Source organism: Megalobrama amblycephala, linkage group LG9, assembly GCF_018812025.1.
Source record: "Megalobrama amblycephala isolate DHTTF-2021 linkage group LG9, ASM1881202v1, whole genome shotgun sequence".
In the NCBI taxonomy this organism is placed as follows: Eukaryota; Metazoa; Chordata; class Actinopteri; order Cypriniformes; family Xenocyprididae; genus Megalobrama; species Megalobrama amblycephala.
The window spans coordinates 16,603,367-16,621,116 of NC_063052.1; the positions used below are offsets into that span (position 1 = coordinate 16,603,367).

Here is a 17,750-nt window from a genome sequence, read left to right on the forward strand (position 1 = left end):
ATATCTCTGACAACCTAGATGACGTCATTATCCACCTGGGGTTCTACAAGGAAAAACTACTTCATCTTCTGGACAGTGAAATGGACCATAGAGGAGGAGAGGGCATTTGCTGCAATTTCACCAGAGCATGTCCTGCTCACATGATTCATTAAATTGCCACTTATTTTCTAGATGGACAAGTGTGAGGGAGAACTGCAATGGTGAGCCATCTGTGCAGCTGTCAGTTCTCCCTGGGCAATGGTGATCATATGTTCAGGTGGGTAACCAAGGTGAAATAATCAAAGGCACCTGTCCATTATCATAAGAGAAGACGACAAAAAGAACATTGGTGTCTCTGCAAACCATGCTTCAACTCCCACAGGACATTCATTTCTAACCCCATCTCTACGAATACAGTCTCGCAACCTGACACTTATGAGCACTGAAACCTCCAGCAACAAACATCTTAAAGGTGCCCTAGAACTTTTTTTAAAAGATGTAATATAAGTCTAAGGTGTCCCCTGAGTGTGTTTGTGAATTTTCAGCTCAAAATACCCCATAGATTTTTTTTTAATTCATTTTTTTAACTGCCTGTTTTGTGGCATAATTAGAAATGAGCCGATTCAGGGTGTGTGGCCCTTTAAATCTCGTGCTCCACGCCCCAAGAGCTCGCGCTTGCCTTAAACAACATAAAAAAAGTTCAATCAGCTAATACAACCCTCAAAATGGATCTTTACAAAGTGTTCGTCATGTAGCATGTCTAATCGCATAAGTACAGTGTTTATTTTGATGTTTACATTGATTCTGAATGAGTTTGAGGCTGTGCTCTGTGGCTAACGGCTAATGCTACACTGATGGAGAGATTTATAAAGAATGAAGTTGTGTTTATGCATTATACAGACTGCAAGTGTTTAAAAATGAAAATAACGACGGCTCTTGTCTCCGTGAATACAGTAAGAAACGATGGTAACTTTAACGACATTTAACAGTACATTAGCAAAATGCTAACGAAACATTTAGAAAGACAGTTTACAAATATCACTAAAATATCATGTTATCATGAATCATGTCAGTTATTATTGCTCCATCTGTCTGTTGATTCAGCTGTGCACATCCAGACGTTCTGCCCTTGTCTAATGCCTTTCATAATGTTGGGAACATGGGCTGGCATATGCAAATATTGGGGGCGTACACCCCAACTGTTACGTAACAGTCGGTGTTATGTTGAGATTCGCCTGTTCTTCGGAGGTCTTTTAAACAAATGAGATTTATATAAGAAGGAGGAAACAATGGAGTTTGAGACTCACTGTATGTCTTTTCCATGTACTGAACTCTTGTTATTTAACTATGCCGAGGTAAATTCAATTTTTGAATCTAGGGCACCTTTAAGGTGACTTTTAACCCAACTCTTTTAACTCTTTTTTTAATTATTATGAGTTATGAAGCTCTGCCTCATAAAAGCAGTGTTAACAGCAAATTGTGATGACACAGGTATACAACAAGTTCTAAATGTAAAACAGCAAGTTGGCAAGTTGTTTAGCAATAAGCAACCAAATATAAACTGTCTTAATATTTTCCTCATTAAATGTTCATGTACTTTTTACAGTTTCTGAGTGTAGTTTCAGTGCTGAACTTTCACTGCCCCTCAATGGCAGAACAAGCATCCAGCCTCAACTCGGTTGCTGAGACCACAAAAAAAAAAAAAAAAAAGAAGAAGAAGAAGAAGCAAAGGAAGATAACAGCTTAAGATATAAATAAAGCCACTCAATACCATTTAAAAGGACATCCTTTTCTAAACTGTTCTTCAAATTAATTTCTGGTCTACACAAATAATTGTTGCCTTATTTTCCAGGAAAAATATCGAAATTAATATGAGCAACATTGTTGACGAGCAATAAGTTGGTGCCTACTGTTAGATTTATGCTCAAAACAAGAAATAAAAACAATTTTAAATTGATTTTAAACTGTTTAAATGGGATAAGAAAAATTAACTTAATTCAAGCTATTTTTTTTTAAGTTGTTTATAATATAATATCTAAATATATGTTTAGATATTTTTACTGTACAACAAGAAAAAAATTTAGACTGAAAAAGAAAATGATGCAGATTTAAATTCCTGTTCTGTTTTATTCTTTAAATAGGATATTGTGACTGCTAATATTTTTGGCTTCTTTCCTCAGTCACTTTGTACCCAAGCATCTGCTACATTTTTTTTTTCTGTGACAAAAACCTTCATCCACATCATATGCAAAGACTTTGCTTCTATAACTAGACATATAAACATTGCCTTTTCGCTTGCTTTTCTCTTGCCATCCCTGTCTTTGTTTTTCTCTTCTTTTAGAGTAAAGATTCCAGTCCTGCTCCTGGTTATCACCATGGCAACTTGCATTAGGTGGCATCCTGGAGCTAAACATGGACTTAAAACAGCCTTCATTTTAATGTGTAATGCCTGTAAGTGTTTGTGATTTTCTTTAGCTGTAAAATGAGACACAGTCTCTATGGGTGACTGTGCTTGTTAAATGCTTAAATGGGGGTGGAGATATTTAACAGTGTGCCCATGTTAATGTTACACCATGTTTCACTTATATGCCATACTTTTATGATAATCCAATTTATCCATGCAAAGAGTCCAAATAACTGGACTTAATTTGTACATATATTAGCTATTAAAAAGTCTTTGTCACGGTTGGTGGCTGTAGAGAAGCGCACAATGACAGAGTAAGAACAAAAAATAATATTAATTTAATATTAAGAATCTTTAATCTATGATATTATTTTAAACAGAACACTCAGGAGATGAACTTGTAACATAACCAAATAAACTTAGACGTAAACATTACTGGACAAATAATTAAGGAGAACTTGGTGGTTTCTGTAAATTTCAGGATCTGTTGTATGTCTCTAAAGTTGTATAAAAGGGATTACACTTTAGATACATTTAAGTGTCTATTCAAATACAACTATATACATGAACACTTTAAAACAGATACCTACAGATTTGATTGAGGTCAACCTAGTTTGACCTCAGCTAAATGTCATTAGGCTACTCTTATTCTGCACACATTCATTTTCTTTATCTTCCATGAAACTATAAGCGAGGGTAACGAGCATGGCGCTGCCGCAGTATGTCACGCACTCTTTATAATCACCCATCTCTCTTTCCACCACTCTCTCTCACTGCACAAACTGCACCCCATCTGTTTCCTGAGCTTTTTCTCCTTCCTTCTCTCCCATAATCCTCTCTCTCTCGCTCTCACTCTCTCTCTCTCTCTGTCTTTCTCTTGGCGGAATCGATTGTCCACCACTCCCAGCCAACACCCTAATGCTCCTGTCTTGTGGAGCCATAGGCACTGATTCAATTTAAGGATAGAAGAGTAGAAAGCAGACAGGAAGTTCTCTGATTTGAACAAGCTTACTCTGCATAGCGGGAACACAAGCTCAAATACTTATTTGCCACCAAGCACTAAAGATTTCCTGCCGCCAGAGAGAATGAGATTATGAACATCGCTTATAATGCTATTGTTCCTGTTTTGATGGAAATACAGCAGCGTATTAGACTATGATTACTTGTTATGCAACAACTTTTAACAGTGTTCTGCTTGTGTTTGAGTGAAAATGGATGCAAAGCCTTCATCATGACTCAATCGTGCTTTCTCTCTTTATTTCAATGGGTGTTCATTTAGGTCTCTTTTACACCTGCTATCTGTCTTGTGTGACCCGTTCATAAGCAGACAATCGATGTTCTAAATATAGGTGTAAAAGAGGTTCAAAACATTTTGTGATCACAAACTATAGTACATTACAAGGTAGTCAAAAATGCAAGTGATCACAGTGGAGTGTAGACACTCATCTGTTCTAATGTCTCTCAGAAATTAAAGGGATAGTTCACCCAAAAATGAAAATTCTGTATAAATTTCTTTGTTCTGCTGTACGCAAAGGAAGATATTTGGAAGAATTTTTGTAACCAAGCAGCTCTCACGCCCCATAGTATTTTTTTCCTACTATGGTAGTCAATGGGGGGAGATATCTGCTTGGTTACAAATATTCTTCCTAATATCTTCCTTTGTGTTCAGCAGAACAAAGAAATGTATAAAGGTTTGGAACAACTTGAGGGGGAGTAAATGATGACAGAATTTTCATTTTTTGGTTAAATATCCCTTTAACTGCCTAGACACCTCTCAATCATCCATTATTAAAACATAAATATTTCCATTTCAAATATATGCTGTTCTTTTGAAGTTGATGATATTTAAATGTTTCTTGAGCAGCAAATCAGCATATTAGAATGGTTTCTGAAGGATCATGTGACAATGAAGACTGGCATAATGGCTGCTGAAAACTCAGTTTTGCCATAACAGTAATAAATTTTAATTTATTACTGTTATTTATTTTACATTTTAAGTTATTTTAACAGTTTTTGTAATCTTACCGACCCCAAACTTAGTAGTGTATATACAGTATAGTTAAAACACCAGAGACCCTCCCTTCAAAACAAAATCACAAGTGGTTACAGGAAACACATTTTCCATCAATAACAGGCATCAATACCATCTGTAAACAGGCATAAGAAACTACAGAAGCATAGAAAGTATCAATAATTTTTATGAAGTAAATATGCTAGTTGTTTTGTGTATGGGTATCATTGCTAATGATGTGAGTATTAGCGCTATAGTTTCCACATGGTTGTACTGATGGATGCCCCCCCTTGCAGTCTGTAACCTTTATGGCTACACTCTCTGTCTGCAATAATGCCACTTTAATGGGCCATGGATCAATAGACACTCTCACCACCCATAAAGCCCAGCCCATATGCATAAGGAGCAAAATGGTATAGAGCTACATAATATAACATCTATAGTATGAAACACAGGATGATTTCAGTAGAAAATATGATTGATGTTTGTCCATGCAAAACTCTTTGCCAAAATGCTAAGAAGTTCTAAGTGGTTAAAAGGGCAATGCTATGTGGTTGCTAAGGTGTTCTAAGTGATTTTTAAGTGGTTTCTAATTCCCCACCCCTGAATCTCTATGATATTCTGGTCTCTAGATGTGGCTCAGGTAACTTCCCATCATCACTTACAAAAAGTAATCGGAACATTTCCTTAACAAACCTTGTAAAAAAGTGTGAAATGTACTGAATTTATACTTAGTGTACTTTAAATCTTAAAAATATATTTGTAAATATTGTACTTGTAGATAATATATCAATGAAATAAGTGTACATAAAGATAATAAACTTGTTTCTTAATATAAACTGCTTCGTAACTCTTGCATTTTTATAATAATGTTAAATTAAAACTTATTTTAAAGTACACTTTAAATGTTTTAATACTATTGTGTCATTCTTTAAAGTACACTTATTTTGATATGCTGACTAACATACCATAGCATATGTAAAGTACTTGATTATAATTTTCCCTGGGTTATTCGATAATACAAGTTAATATATTTTAAATGAACTAAACTGTAACTTCATCTTTACAAATATGTAATTACAAATATATGTCAAATAAATGTGACAAATAAATAAAAAACATGAGATGACAAATACCTGACACAAGTTTCAACAAATTGTGTGTGTGTGTGTGTGTATATATATATACAGTACAGTCCAAAAGTTTGGAACCACTAAGATTTTTAATGTTTTTAAAAGAAGTTTCGTCTGCTCACCAAGGCTACATTTATTTAATTAAAAATACAGTAAAAAACAGTAATATTGTGAAATATTATTACAATTTAAAATAACTGTTTTCTATTTGAATATATTTCACAAAGTAATTTATTCCTGTGATGGCAAAGCTGAATTTTCACATGTCTTCAGTGTCACATGATCCTTCAGAAATCATTCTAAAATTCTGATCTGCTGCTCAAGAAACATTTAATGTGTACAATTGTACAAAATATTTGTGTACAATATTTTTTTTCAGGATTATTTGATGAATAGAAAGTTCAAAAGAACAGTGTTTATCTGAAATCTAATCTTTTGTAACATTATAAATGTCTTTACTGCCACTTTTGATTGATTTAATGCATCCTTGCTGAATAAAAGTATTCATTTCTTTAATTTCTTTTCAAAAAAATAAAAATAAAAATTCTTACTGACCCCAAACTTTTGAACGGTATGTATAATGCTACAGAAGCTTTGTATTTCAGATAAATGCTGTTCTTTTGAACTTTCTATTCATCAAGGAATCCTGAAAAAAAAAAAGTACACAACTTTTTTCAACATTGAAAATAATCATAAATGTTTATTGAGCAGCAAATCAGCATATTAGAATGATTTCTGATGGATCATGTGACACTGAAGACTGGAGTAATGATGCTGAAAATTCAGCTTTGCATCACAGGAATAAATTACTTTGTCAAATATATTTAAATAGTACACAGTTATTTTAAATTGTAGTAATATTTCACAATATTACTGTTTTTTACTGTATTTTTAATTAAATAAATGTAGCCTTGGTGAGCAGACGAAACTTCTTTTAAAAACATTAAAAATCTTAGTGGTTCCAAACTTTTGGACTGTACTGTATATATATATATATATATATATATATATATATATATATATATATATATATAAATAAAATTACTTTGTATTCTCACGGTTACAAATGCAGCTGCAAAGGTCACAAAAATCACAAGTCGAAAGCTCATATATCATCTAAAATACAAAAATAAATAAATAAATAAAGTTCAAAATGTCAACACAATAAAATCAGCAGCTCTGTGACTTGGTCTCAAGAAAAAACTGTGGGATAATAGCTTCAATGAACTGGAATTGATGGAAGTGCTGTCACTCTGAAACTGCTTGTATCAATCACAGAGACGCTTAACCTGGGGCAAAAAGCTCAAAATCTTTTCTTTTACCCTATTTCCTATATCAGGTTTATGTCTCGAGAAGCTGGAGAAAGCCTTTCACCCACAATGACTGCCGCTAACCGTAAAACATCTTGGGAGATCCATAAAAGGTTCGAGCAGCCATCTCATGGGAATGATTAAGTTTAACGATCGCTGCGTCGAATAACATCGGAGGAATATGATGCCTTTTGCAGGGCCAGCAGCACCCAATACATACAGCTAAATTCGTTTGTTCTGAACACACAAAGTTTGGTAATTTACAGGAGTGACAATTGAATTCTACAAAAAATCTGCATAAAAATCACAGGGCACAGGCACAGACTTGACTCATTTTCATTCCGAGATTATGCTAGAAAAAACAACAAATAATAAGAAGCCCAAAATAAACCGAAATATATCCAAATGTTTTATATTGAAAACAAGACCAAAATATCGCACCTTGCACCTGCTCGCTTTAATAACTCCATAAATTTTATCACTTTATGATTAAAACCAAAACAACAATTCTAAAAATTCTTAGAATAAATGGACGTGGTAACACTTTAAGAGAGTGCTTGGTGAAGCAGCTTTTTAAGCATAAACAAAACACATTGTCTCTGTCGAAAATTGCAGTCTTTAGTGGCTGGAATATTAAATTTCGTCAAAAATAGCTGATACCAAATACACAAGACACCAGAACTTTGCTGTGGATACCACAAGGTCAATTATCGCAATTTAAGGAGCGAGTCATGTTCTGTACACACACAGAACAATAATTTAGGTGATTCACTTCTGTATTTAAAAGCGGTTGAACTTTACAGTGTGTATGTGGCCTAAGATATCCCTGTGCAAGGTCAAGAAACACTCACCTGTGTGTTCCTCTTGCTGATTTGCTGGGTGATGTGCGCCCGTCCCGTGCTTGGGTCCACGCCCGCCAATGGCACGACTGCCTCCCCAATGACATCATCCCGTGCAAAGCGATCAAAGCTGAGCACCAGGAAGTGCAGGGTAAGCTCAGGCAGCGAGCTGTACGGGATGCCGTAGAAGGTGAACGTCTCGTCAAACACAGGCTCCAGAGTCTTCCTCAGTACACGTGTCTTCACTCGGTGCTTCTTCTCGGGTAGGATGGTCATCTTCACGTAGGGGTCAGAACTGCCCGCCTGTTCGTCCACTGCGGGGAGCCCCTGTGCTCCTACGATAGTGACAACGAGGGCCTTCTTGGGGAAGTTGTAGTCAATGGCCAGACTGAGCGTTCCCAGAGAGGGTGAGTTGAGACTGTAGGGTGATGCGGTTTTACTGGGTGCTTCACTGCTGCTTCCTGAGCTGCTCTCCATACAGCAGTAGTCCGCCCGGATGGGCAGCGCCCTCTCCAGTCTGGGAGGACCCACAGGGGGGACCAGGTGGTTCATCTGTAGGTGCGCAGTACCACCTTCGGGATCTGCATCCACAAGGAGCACATCGCCGTTTCGGGATCCACGACTCCATTCTCTTAACAAGGAACTCGATCCTGAGCGCTGACCCACCCGTACAATCTTCTTGTTGTTGCTGAGGGTCTCAGGGTAGATGCTGATGCCTTTGAGCATGTGGATGAACTTGTAGGGGGGGTCAACGGGTGGGTCGTAGGGGCCGCTGGTCAGCTTGTACGCACCTGTCATTTGACGATATCGCCGCTGACAGCACGTCCAGAGGAAAACGGCCACTGTCACGGAGACAACCAAGACCCCTGCACCCAGAAAACCTGCAAGCACTGGGGACACATCTGAAAGAGACAAAGACTGAGAATTAGATCACCCCTTGTGGAAAAGAAGTACACTTCTGCATACTTTTAAAAAGGGTATATTTTTTTACTTATATAATATGTCTAAGTATAATTATATATATATTTATATATACTTAAGCGCAAACTGAATGTAATGTTTTTGGGAGACTTGTGAGAAAGACCAAACAAGAACAAAAGAGTCACTTGATACTCTCTGTCAAGGAGGATGAAGGATTGGACAAGAATAGCACACAACAAGCATGCGGCCTCTATTTTTTTTTTAAAAAAGATAACTTTCCTATTGATATAACTCCTATTGAGTAGGATTTATAGAATAAAAAAACATCTACAAGTTCATTGTTCCTTTTTTCAAGGGAATGGTCCCTTACTTTCCACCTAGATAATAAATAAAATTATCTTTTAACATTATATGCCTTCTTTTAAATATAAATGATGGAATATATATGTCAGAAACAAGGAAATTACTAAAATGTCCAGTGAAAAGGTTTATAAAACTATTACCACAGGGAATTTGAGACTAGACTTGGAGTCTATATCAGAGAGCTATGAACATTCACGGTAATAAAAAATACTTCTACACCATACTACAGCAAACTATCTTCTGTGAGTTTGAATAAATAAATAAAGTTTAGATTTAAAAGCAAACCACAGAAACATTTCACAGTTTGCAGGCACTTGCTCATTTAAAAACGGCAGTTTCTACCCTCAGACTGCAGATTTAAGATGCCAGAATATTTCAGAAACAGAGCAAAGCAAACATTCATACAGCAAGTGACATACTAAATAAATATACTCGAACTGAAAAGGTCATCATTTTATTTTTTGTCTTTGCATACTGTAATGTGTTGCTTGTACTTTTAATACATATTTTAGACATGCAGTTATATACAAATGATTGTGAATTTGTTATTATTTATAGCCACTGTTTCTAATGTTGTCTTTTGTCTATTCATAAATCTTTATATACAAATTAAAGGGTTAGTTCACACAAAAATGAAATTTCTGTCATTACTGTCATGTTGTTACTCACCCTCATCCATAAGACCTTCGTTCATCTTTGGAACACAAATTAAGATATTTTGATGAAATCCGAGAGGTTGTTTTATCCTCCATTGAAAGCAATGAAATTACAACATTCAAGGTCCAGAAAAGTAGTAAAAACATTGTTAAAATAGTCAAGAGTGACTACAGTGGTTCAACCTTAATATTATGAAGCAACAAGGATCTTTTTGTCTGCAAATAAATAAAAAATAAATAACGACTTATTCAACAAATTCGTCTCTCCCCTGTCTTTCGCCTATGCTATTTACGTTCAGCACTTCTGTGTTTACATCTGAACGCCGGCTCGGTATTGGCCGAAGCTGTTCACGTGAGCAGCACAATGCAAGTGTGTGATGCTGATGCAGGAGCCGGCCAATACTGAGCTGGCGTTCTGACGTAGAACACAGAAGCGCTGGACGTAAATAGAATAGGAGAATGACAGGGGAATTTGTTTTGCACACAAAAAGGAAAAAACATCAAAAATATCTTAATTTGTGTTCCAAAGATGAACAAAGGTCTTGGACATGAGGGTGAGTACTTAACTGTACTTAAGTGAACTAACCCTTTAAGTGTGCAGAGAACATCAACAATTTTAACAAGAATGAATAACATTACCAAAACGCAGAATAACATTTCATGCAGAAATCACCAACAAATCTTTGCATATTATTTTTTCAAAATCACACATTAACTTCAAAATTTGGATACAAAAAGCATAATTACTGCTGCAGGACTGTAACTACATCTAACTAAATACTGTGCACAAATCATTTTCTTCATAACTCATAATAGTCTAGTTTGGATTGTGTTTCAAGAGAAAAACATCTGGTCTGAAAGTGAATTAAACAGAACAACAAACATGGCCACCGATGGCCTCAAATTGAGGTAAGAGACTGACCCAGTTAGATGTAGAACAGAGAGTAACAGGGAAGAGAACTCAGAAAAACAGCAGCAGTGCTTCAGGTCAGTCTAGGCAATTGCAAAAACATGAATATGGAAATAAAAAAAATAAAAAAAAAACATTAAACATTAAAAAAAAAACATTTGTGTGAGAGAGAGAAAAAAATAGCTTTCTAGGTATTGAAATTATCCATGGTAATGAAAAACTATTTTCTGGGTATATTGCAGGATAATTCTTGCTCTTGGCTGCAGCTTAGATTCTTTCCTGTTTAATTCATGACTGTTTGTTTCTTGCTTGTTTCACAGCCATTTGCTACCTAATGGGGCTGATGCTGAGCACAGCAGTTATATTTATGATCATGGATTCTTTATTACAGTCCATGAGAAGATCCAGCAGTAACATTCACCTGGCTGGAGCATTTACTGTTATTCACACAGACCTAATCTCAACACACAGACATCTCTTCTGTTTCATTAAAGGTGACAAAATTGACACTGCTGATAGAAACTGGTCATTTATATGGCTGTCATATCTGGCTCATTAAAACAATTCCCCTGAAACTTTCAAATGTCAGAAACAGACTATAACAAGCTTAACCAGAGCTGGCAGGTGCTACTTTTGCCCCAAGCTGCAGGGCATTCAATTAGGAAACATCACACAGTGGGTTCCCTCTGCCCAAACACCTTTCATAACAGACATGGTAACACGCCATTGTCCGGAGGGCTCTACACATGGCTTTAGGGCAAAATTAAACAATTACCACCCGTAATTGGGAAATGGTTAGTTCCACAAAAGTTTGTGTTTCGCAATATCTCATTTTGTGGGGGCATGGCCTGCGAATGCCGACTCTGATTCTGTCAGGTCAATCGTGGCATTCAGAGGTCAAATATTACGCTGTCGTCTGTCATCTAGAGTTTCAGAGCATTGTAAAAGCTCAATAGAATATAGAATGTCAATTTACAGCACCTTTTTTTAAATTGAATAAAAACATAGAGCAGACACTTTATTTACAATTTTGTAGATTAAATTTTTTTAATTTTATGCAGAAAAGAAACATCGGCATTTTGCTTCAACCAAATTTGTTTGAATGTGCCTGACGTTATAATTACGAATTCCCAACTCATACATATGAACTTCTCAGGACTTTAACGCACAGACTTCAGTCATTACTGCAGTATTGGTGCAGTGTCTTGTTAGTAGGTTGATTGTTTTGGACATTGTTTTTTCTTTGAAATAACAAGATTTAAGATAAAATACAGATACGTAAAATTATTATGCAGCAAAATCTCCAGAGTTAAATCAACTCTGCTTGGAGTACATTTGGTCCCTCTCAAAATAATGTTAAAGTAACACTGAAGCAGAGTTAATGTTAATGAGATAATTAAGCAGTTAATTAAGTGATGATTAAGCATTAGTGATGAACACCTGCTGTTAACAAGCAGAATCAATGAAGAAAAGAGAAACACAAGAACTACAACTGACTTCAGCCACAGTCTTATGCCAAGTTTACACTACAGGATTTTAAGCCAGATTTTAAGAACTACTCAACGACGCATCAAAGAGGCTCGCTGCCGCGTCGCCGACGCCTCACTGATGCCAGACAAATATCTAGCATGCAAAATATCTGGAGCTGTCAGCCAACTCGATATCCTGTGGTGTCACGTGTCGTGTAACAGCTAATGAAATATACACTGATGTCTATGGAAGCAGCAATAACAGTCCATTCAAATAGCCTATAATTTGCCGACGTTTATTCATATCAGATATACACCGGCCACATGTATTTCGGTACAAATTGATGAATTCACATGCTGTAGCCTAAAAAACCAACTGACAGAACTCTCTGAACTAAAGTGCAAACAAACAAGACGGCGCCCATCTTGCGTTATAGATTAAGATCACTTGCAAATTAATGAGAATCAGAATATCAGATAGTTGATGACATGGTGAGAAAAGCGATACATCTGTCATATAGTGTGGCTGCGGTGTGTCACGTGACAATCATGACGGGTCGTCATGGAAACAGTAAAGGAAATATTCTAATGGTGGCCTTTCTGGGAGGTCAGCCAGAATATTTTAAACTTATGTGTGAAAGGGTTAATTTAATTTATGAATTACCTTTTCCTGATCCTTGTTAGCAGCAGGTGTTCATCACTAATGCTCATTCATTACTTAATTAAATTACTTAATTATCTCATTAACTTAAACTTTGCTTCAGTGTTACCTTAACACTATTTAGAGAGGGACCATATGTCCTCCGAAGTTGATTTTGCTGTGTACATTTCTTGTACATTTCTTGCAGTAAGTAATTTCTGAGAAATGCTGTTGAAAATTGAAATCAATACCCAAACAAACAATTTTGTAAATATTTGCTAGATGTCTGCTCTGTGTGTGTGCAGAAAAAAATATTGTGTTTTTACATAGTCCTGAGTGTGTAAACAGTGGATCAGACCAATCCATGGAGCACCAAAACACTCTTGTAGCCAATCAGCGATAGGGGGCGTGTCTACTCATGATGGGGGAGGAGAGAAAGTGAGCAAGCGGGACATTTGTAGAAAAACTGAGAATAAGAGATGGCTGAGCCACTACCAAAGAGGAAAAGATCCAAGGAATATAAATGGAAAAAAAGGGTTACGATCAGACAAGAGCTTGGACCTGCGTAAATACTGAAAAAGCTTTACAGCGTTGGAGAGACGTTAGAGAGTGGGAAGGCCTGAAAACAGATGCCGAGGTTGCTTTGTTTCTGCTTGATGAATAACATTGCTTTTTGCTTATGTTTCACAGAACTAAGATATGCTGCTGTTGCTGTCGTTGAATCACAGCTGATTCAACCATACTTGCGCCAGTGTTGTTGCCTGTGTTTCAAAGCTTGGTCATTATTTTCGGGGCGGAGCAATGAAGGGAGGGGTGTGGGTTTTTTGGGGTAGGGGTGTGTTTGTCAGAAATCGCATTCTGCACCTTTAAATTCATATTTATTTTACATAATGCTTACTGAAATAATAGAAGTAAATGATTTGCAGGTGAATCAATTTCAAAAAACAATAATCTGAAGAATCTGTAATATAGATGCAAATTTGAAGATATAATAGATGGATTCACAGAAGTTTCAAAGGCTTGTTCATACGATAGAAATGCATATTTGCTGAATGCCGACAGCATATGAAAAAGTAATACAGCATTTGTCTTTCTGTTATAAGACGGAACTGTTCAACAAAGACAGTAACTGAATGAAGACGGATAATGGGTGCTAATGTGCGTCTGCACTCAGGCACCGAGTTCTCAATGCTGCCAAAATAAAAGTTGACCACTATTAACTACTATTAAATTATTGCATGAACTATTGCCAAAGAATAGAACAATGCCAAAATAGCTATTTGGCCACTTGTAAACCAATTAGCTTGCACAGATATCAGCAGAAAACTGAAGCTGTTTTAGAGATGGAGCATTTCATGTTAACTTATGGAAACAAACTTGTTCGTTTTGTGTGTAGCACAGTCAGTTTTAAGGGCGCATTCTTTGATAGATTTGCTGCCACAAGCTCCATTTTCTTTGCCATTCTCTGCTTTTTCTGTCTCTGTCTCATTCTCTTTCATTTCTCCATTTACTTACTTGACACTCTTCCCTATTCTCTTTTTGTTATATTCCTTTCACAGCCTTCCACCACTCTTTCTTTGCCCCTCTCTCCTCCCTTCCACTTCTCTCATCTCATCTTTCCTCTTGCCAAACTCCAAAGGCCTGGGTGGTGAAGTGTTCAGGTCACCGTGGCAACAACAGGTCCCTTTCTTTCGTCATGCCAGTCAGAGCTGATTGGAATTCTGAGTTGGGCCCGAGTTCAGTGAGCTGATGAGAACAGGATGTGCTCTCCTGCCCCACACAACAACCTCCTTAAGAAAATGCCAGCCAATGGGAACACAGAAACTAACCACATGCCCGAGCAACAAAATACAACAATAAAGTCTAGGGAGACAAGCCACCTGCTGAAAATGTCATTTTCACAAAAAAAATAAAATAATAAAGTTTCTTTATTTGCATCACTTGTTCTAAGGAGAACATCTATAGAACTTCCATTGTAAAAAAAAAAAAAAGGTTCTTTATAGTGAAAAAACATTCTTTAGATTATTAAAATGTTCTTCACACTAAGAAAAAAGTGTTTATTTTAAGAACTCTTCACTGAAAGGTTCTTTCAGTTCTTCACCCAAAATGGTTCTTCTGTGGCATTGCTTTGAAAACCCTTTTAGAACCTTTATTTTTATAAGTGTACAGTATCTCACAAAAGTGAATACACCCCTCACATTTCAGCAGCACACTGACTAGTGTAAAATATTTCCAAGTTTAATTTCTATAGTATTGTTCCTTGAGAAGATATATTAAAATGGTTGCTGAAATGTGAGGGATGTACTCACTTTTGTGAGATACTGTATGTCATGAAATATCACAGTCAAATGTGTCGTTTGTAATTTAAAATAATGATAAAATAAACGACAAAATTACAAAAAGTAATAATTAAATTACCATTCTTGTTTTAGAAGTTTAAACAAAATTGCTGTTGGCTGATAGATTCTAAAATTTATCAAAATTTTGGGGAAATTTTGCAAACAAAAAAGGTCCATTGCCTTTTGCCAAAAGTTTAGCGATGTATGAAGCACAGCTCACACAGAAGTCGCTTTCAAACCAATCAGATTTCTGTTAGTCTACACGGCCAATTTGTATGACCAACTTGTGCAATTTTTGCATACTTCCAGATCACATGGTTTCCTATTGAAATTTCACTGAACAGATGTAAATGTAACTGAACCTTAAAGGGATAGTTCACCCAAAAATAAAAATTCTGTCATTTACTCACCCTCAAGTTGTTCCAAACCTGTAAGAATTTCTTTCTTCTGCTGAACACAAAAGAAGATATTTTGAAGAATGTCGATAACCAAACAGTTGATAGGCCCCATTGACTTTCAAAGTATTTTTTTATCCATACTATGGAAGTCAATGGGGCCCATCAACTGTTTGGTTACTCAATCTTCAAAATATCTTCTTTTGTGTTCAGCAGAAGAAATAAATTCATACAAGTTTGAAACAACTTGAGAGGGATGAGCTCTGCGTTTTACCCAAAGTTGAACATTCTTCAACTCTCTGTGACCAGAAAAAAGAAAAAAAAAAACGCAGAGTGCTCAGCTCCTTGTCACGCTGCTGGCATTTTAATAAAAGCAGCACTCTCATTGAAAACAACTGGAAAATCTGCTAGCCTCAAGAAAAAAAAAATGGTTTGGTGGACACACGGCCTAAGACTTATGCAAACACAAATGACCTCAGTTGTATTTGTCTCAATTTCAGCAAAATATCTTTTCATATTCTTTTCACCATAACCAAGACTTTTGTCTGTTTATCACAATAGAAAGTTTATTATGTCTCACTAGTCTCATTTATAAACTATAGCAAACACATATACAAACACACTCACACACTCCTTCACCCACAGAGTATTCACCACATTTCTGACAGTATTACAGACAGCATAGTTTGTTGCTTTAATGTAAAACATCACTAATGCTCTGCTGGCCTCAATCTGAGAGGAAGATGGTGTGCTGCATTACCTCACCTAAAGAACTCGCCTTTTACTGCAGCTCACAGACTACTCAAGAGTGACTCATCCAAGACTCTACAGGTTTCCTGAAAATGAGGGATGAAATCCTGAGACCTCTATTAAAATAATGTGATAAAAGATTAAATCTAGGTTGTTCTAGTTAATGAATGAAAACTTGTCATCATGGTTGCCAAGGCATTGCTAAGCATAGTGCAACAGTTGGGTTCTGGAAGTAAAATTATTAATTTTCTCCATTAAGAAATTGATTTTGAATGATAACTTATAAACCCTTAAAAACAGACCTACTGTGATCTACTACAAGGTTGTGAATCTGTGGTATTTGCTTCTGCTGAAGCCGTCAGCATGCATTATTTTAGCTTATTTTTAAAATAACAGTGTTTAACAGTGGAATTCCTTTTTAAAAACTGCATTACCCATGATGCTGTACAGAAAATTACACCAATCAGAGAGTTGAAATAAGCAACATGCTCCAAAATAGCTCTTTAGCTCCGCCCACTCCCATGAAGCACTGTGAATGACGTAATCGAGACGATCTCCCTATGCTCTCAAAATTCTGAAATGTTTGCATATATATTGTATATATATGCATATCTTGCAGTAAACTTAAAATATATTGTTTTTATAATCAACATTTTGTCAAATAATATTTTTTTATTTCTTCATCGTTTTTAATTTCGATTATGCTGTTTTCAGTGCTTCATGGTATTGTAGTTCTTTCCCTCACTAAAACGTTTTTTTTTCTTCTTCTTCTTTTTTTTTTTTCTTTTTGCAGAATCTTTTTGTAGTATATTGAGTTAAATACATAAACCCAGGAATAAGCACTGACTACTCACGAAGACTGAGGGGTAGATTCAGCGTGAAATAGTAAGTGAAAACAGAAGATGGCAGGATATATCGGAAAGATAGATGCATTTGACAATGCTACGGACGACTGGACTTTGTACTGTGAAGGAACCGAGCAGTATTTCAAAGCTAATGACATTGATAATGACAAGAAGGTGTCAGTGTTGTTGAGTGCGATAGGAGGGAAAGCTTATGCACCGCTAAGAAGCCACACTGCTCCCACAATGCCTGCCGATCTTAGTTTTGACAACATTGTGAAAGTAATGCAAGAGCATCTAGCGCCAAAACTGCTGCTAATTGCAGAACGATTAAGATTTCATAAACGGAATCAGAATGACGGAGAGTCAATCGCAGTTTATGTCGCCGAATTAATGAAGTTGTCAGAACATTGTCAGTTTGGGAATGGACTGAATGACGCACTGAGAGATCGTCTAGTCTGTGGCATTTCACAAGAGAGTATACAGAAGAGATTGCTCTCTGAGGCAGATCTAACATTCAAACGTGCTGTTGAAATTGCTGTCGCCATGGAAACGGCTGCCAGAGACGCAGTTGAACTGCGATCAGGAGTAAAAGTGTCTGTAAATAAGCTGGCCACTGCAGGTAAACCTAAGAAGACAATGCAGAAAGTTGAACTGTGTTACCGTTGTGACCGGGGTGGACACAGAGCAAATCAGTGCAGATTCAAAACCGAAATATGCAGAAAGTGCAATAAAATTGGACACATACAAAGAGCATGTCGATCTGATGTACAATATAGTGAAAAGGAG

The 17,750-nt window shown here is 36.4% G+C and overlaps 1 protein-coding gene across 1 annotated transcript in view; it reads right to left on the reverse strand.

Annotated features, from left to right (window-relative positions):
• The window catches only part of syt11a (synaptotagmin XIa), a 38,989-nt gene that overhangs the window by 5,429 nt on the left and 15,810 nt on the right, over positions 1-17,750 (reverse strand). The window contains exon 2 of the mRNA XM_048201867.1: positions 7,689-8,578. Coding sequence (XP_048057824.1) covers positions 7,689-8,578 — 890 coding nt within the window. The remainder of the gene's footprint in view (positions 1-7,688; positions 8,579-17,750) is intronic.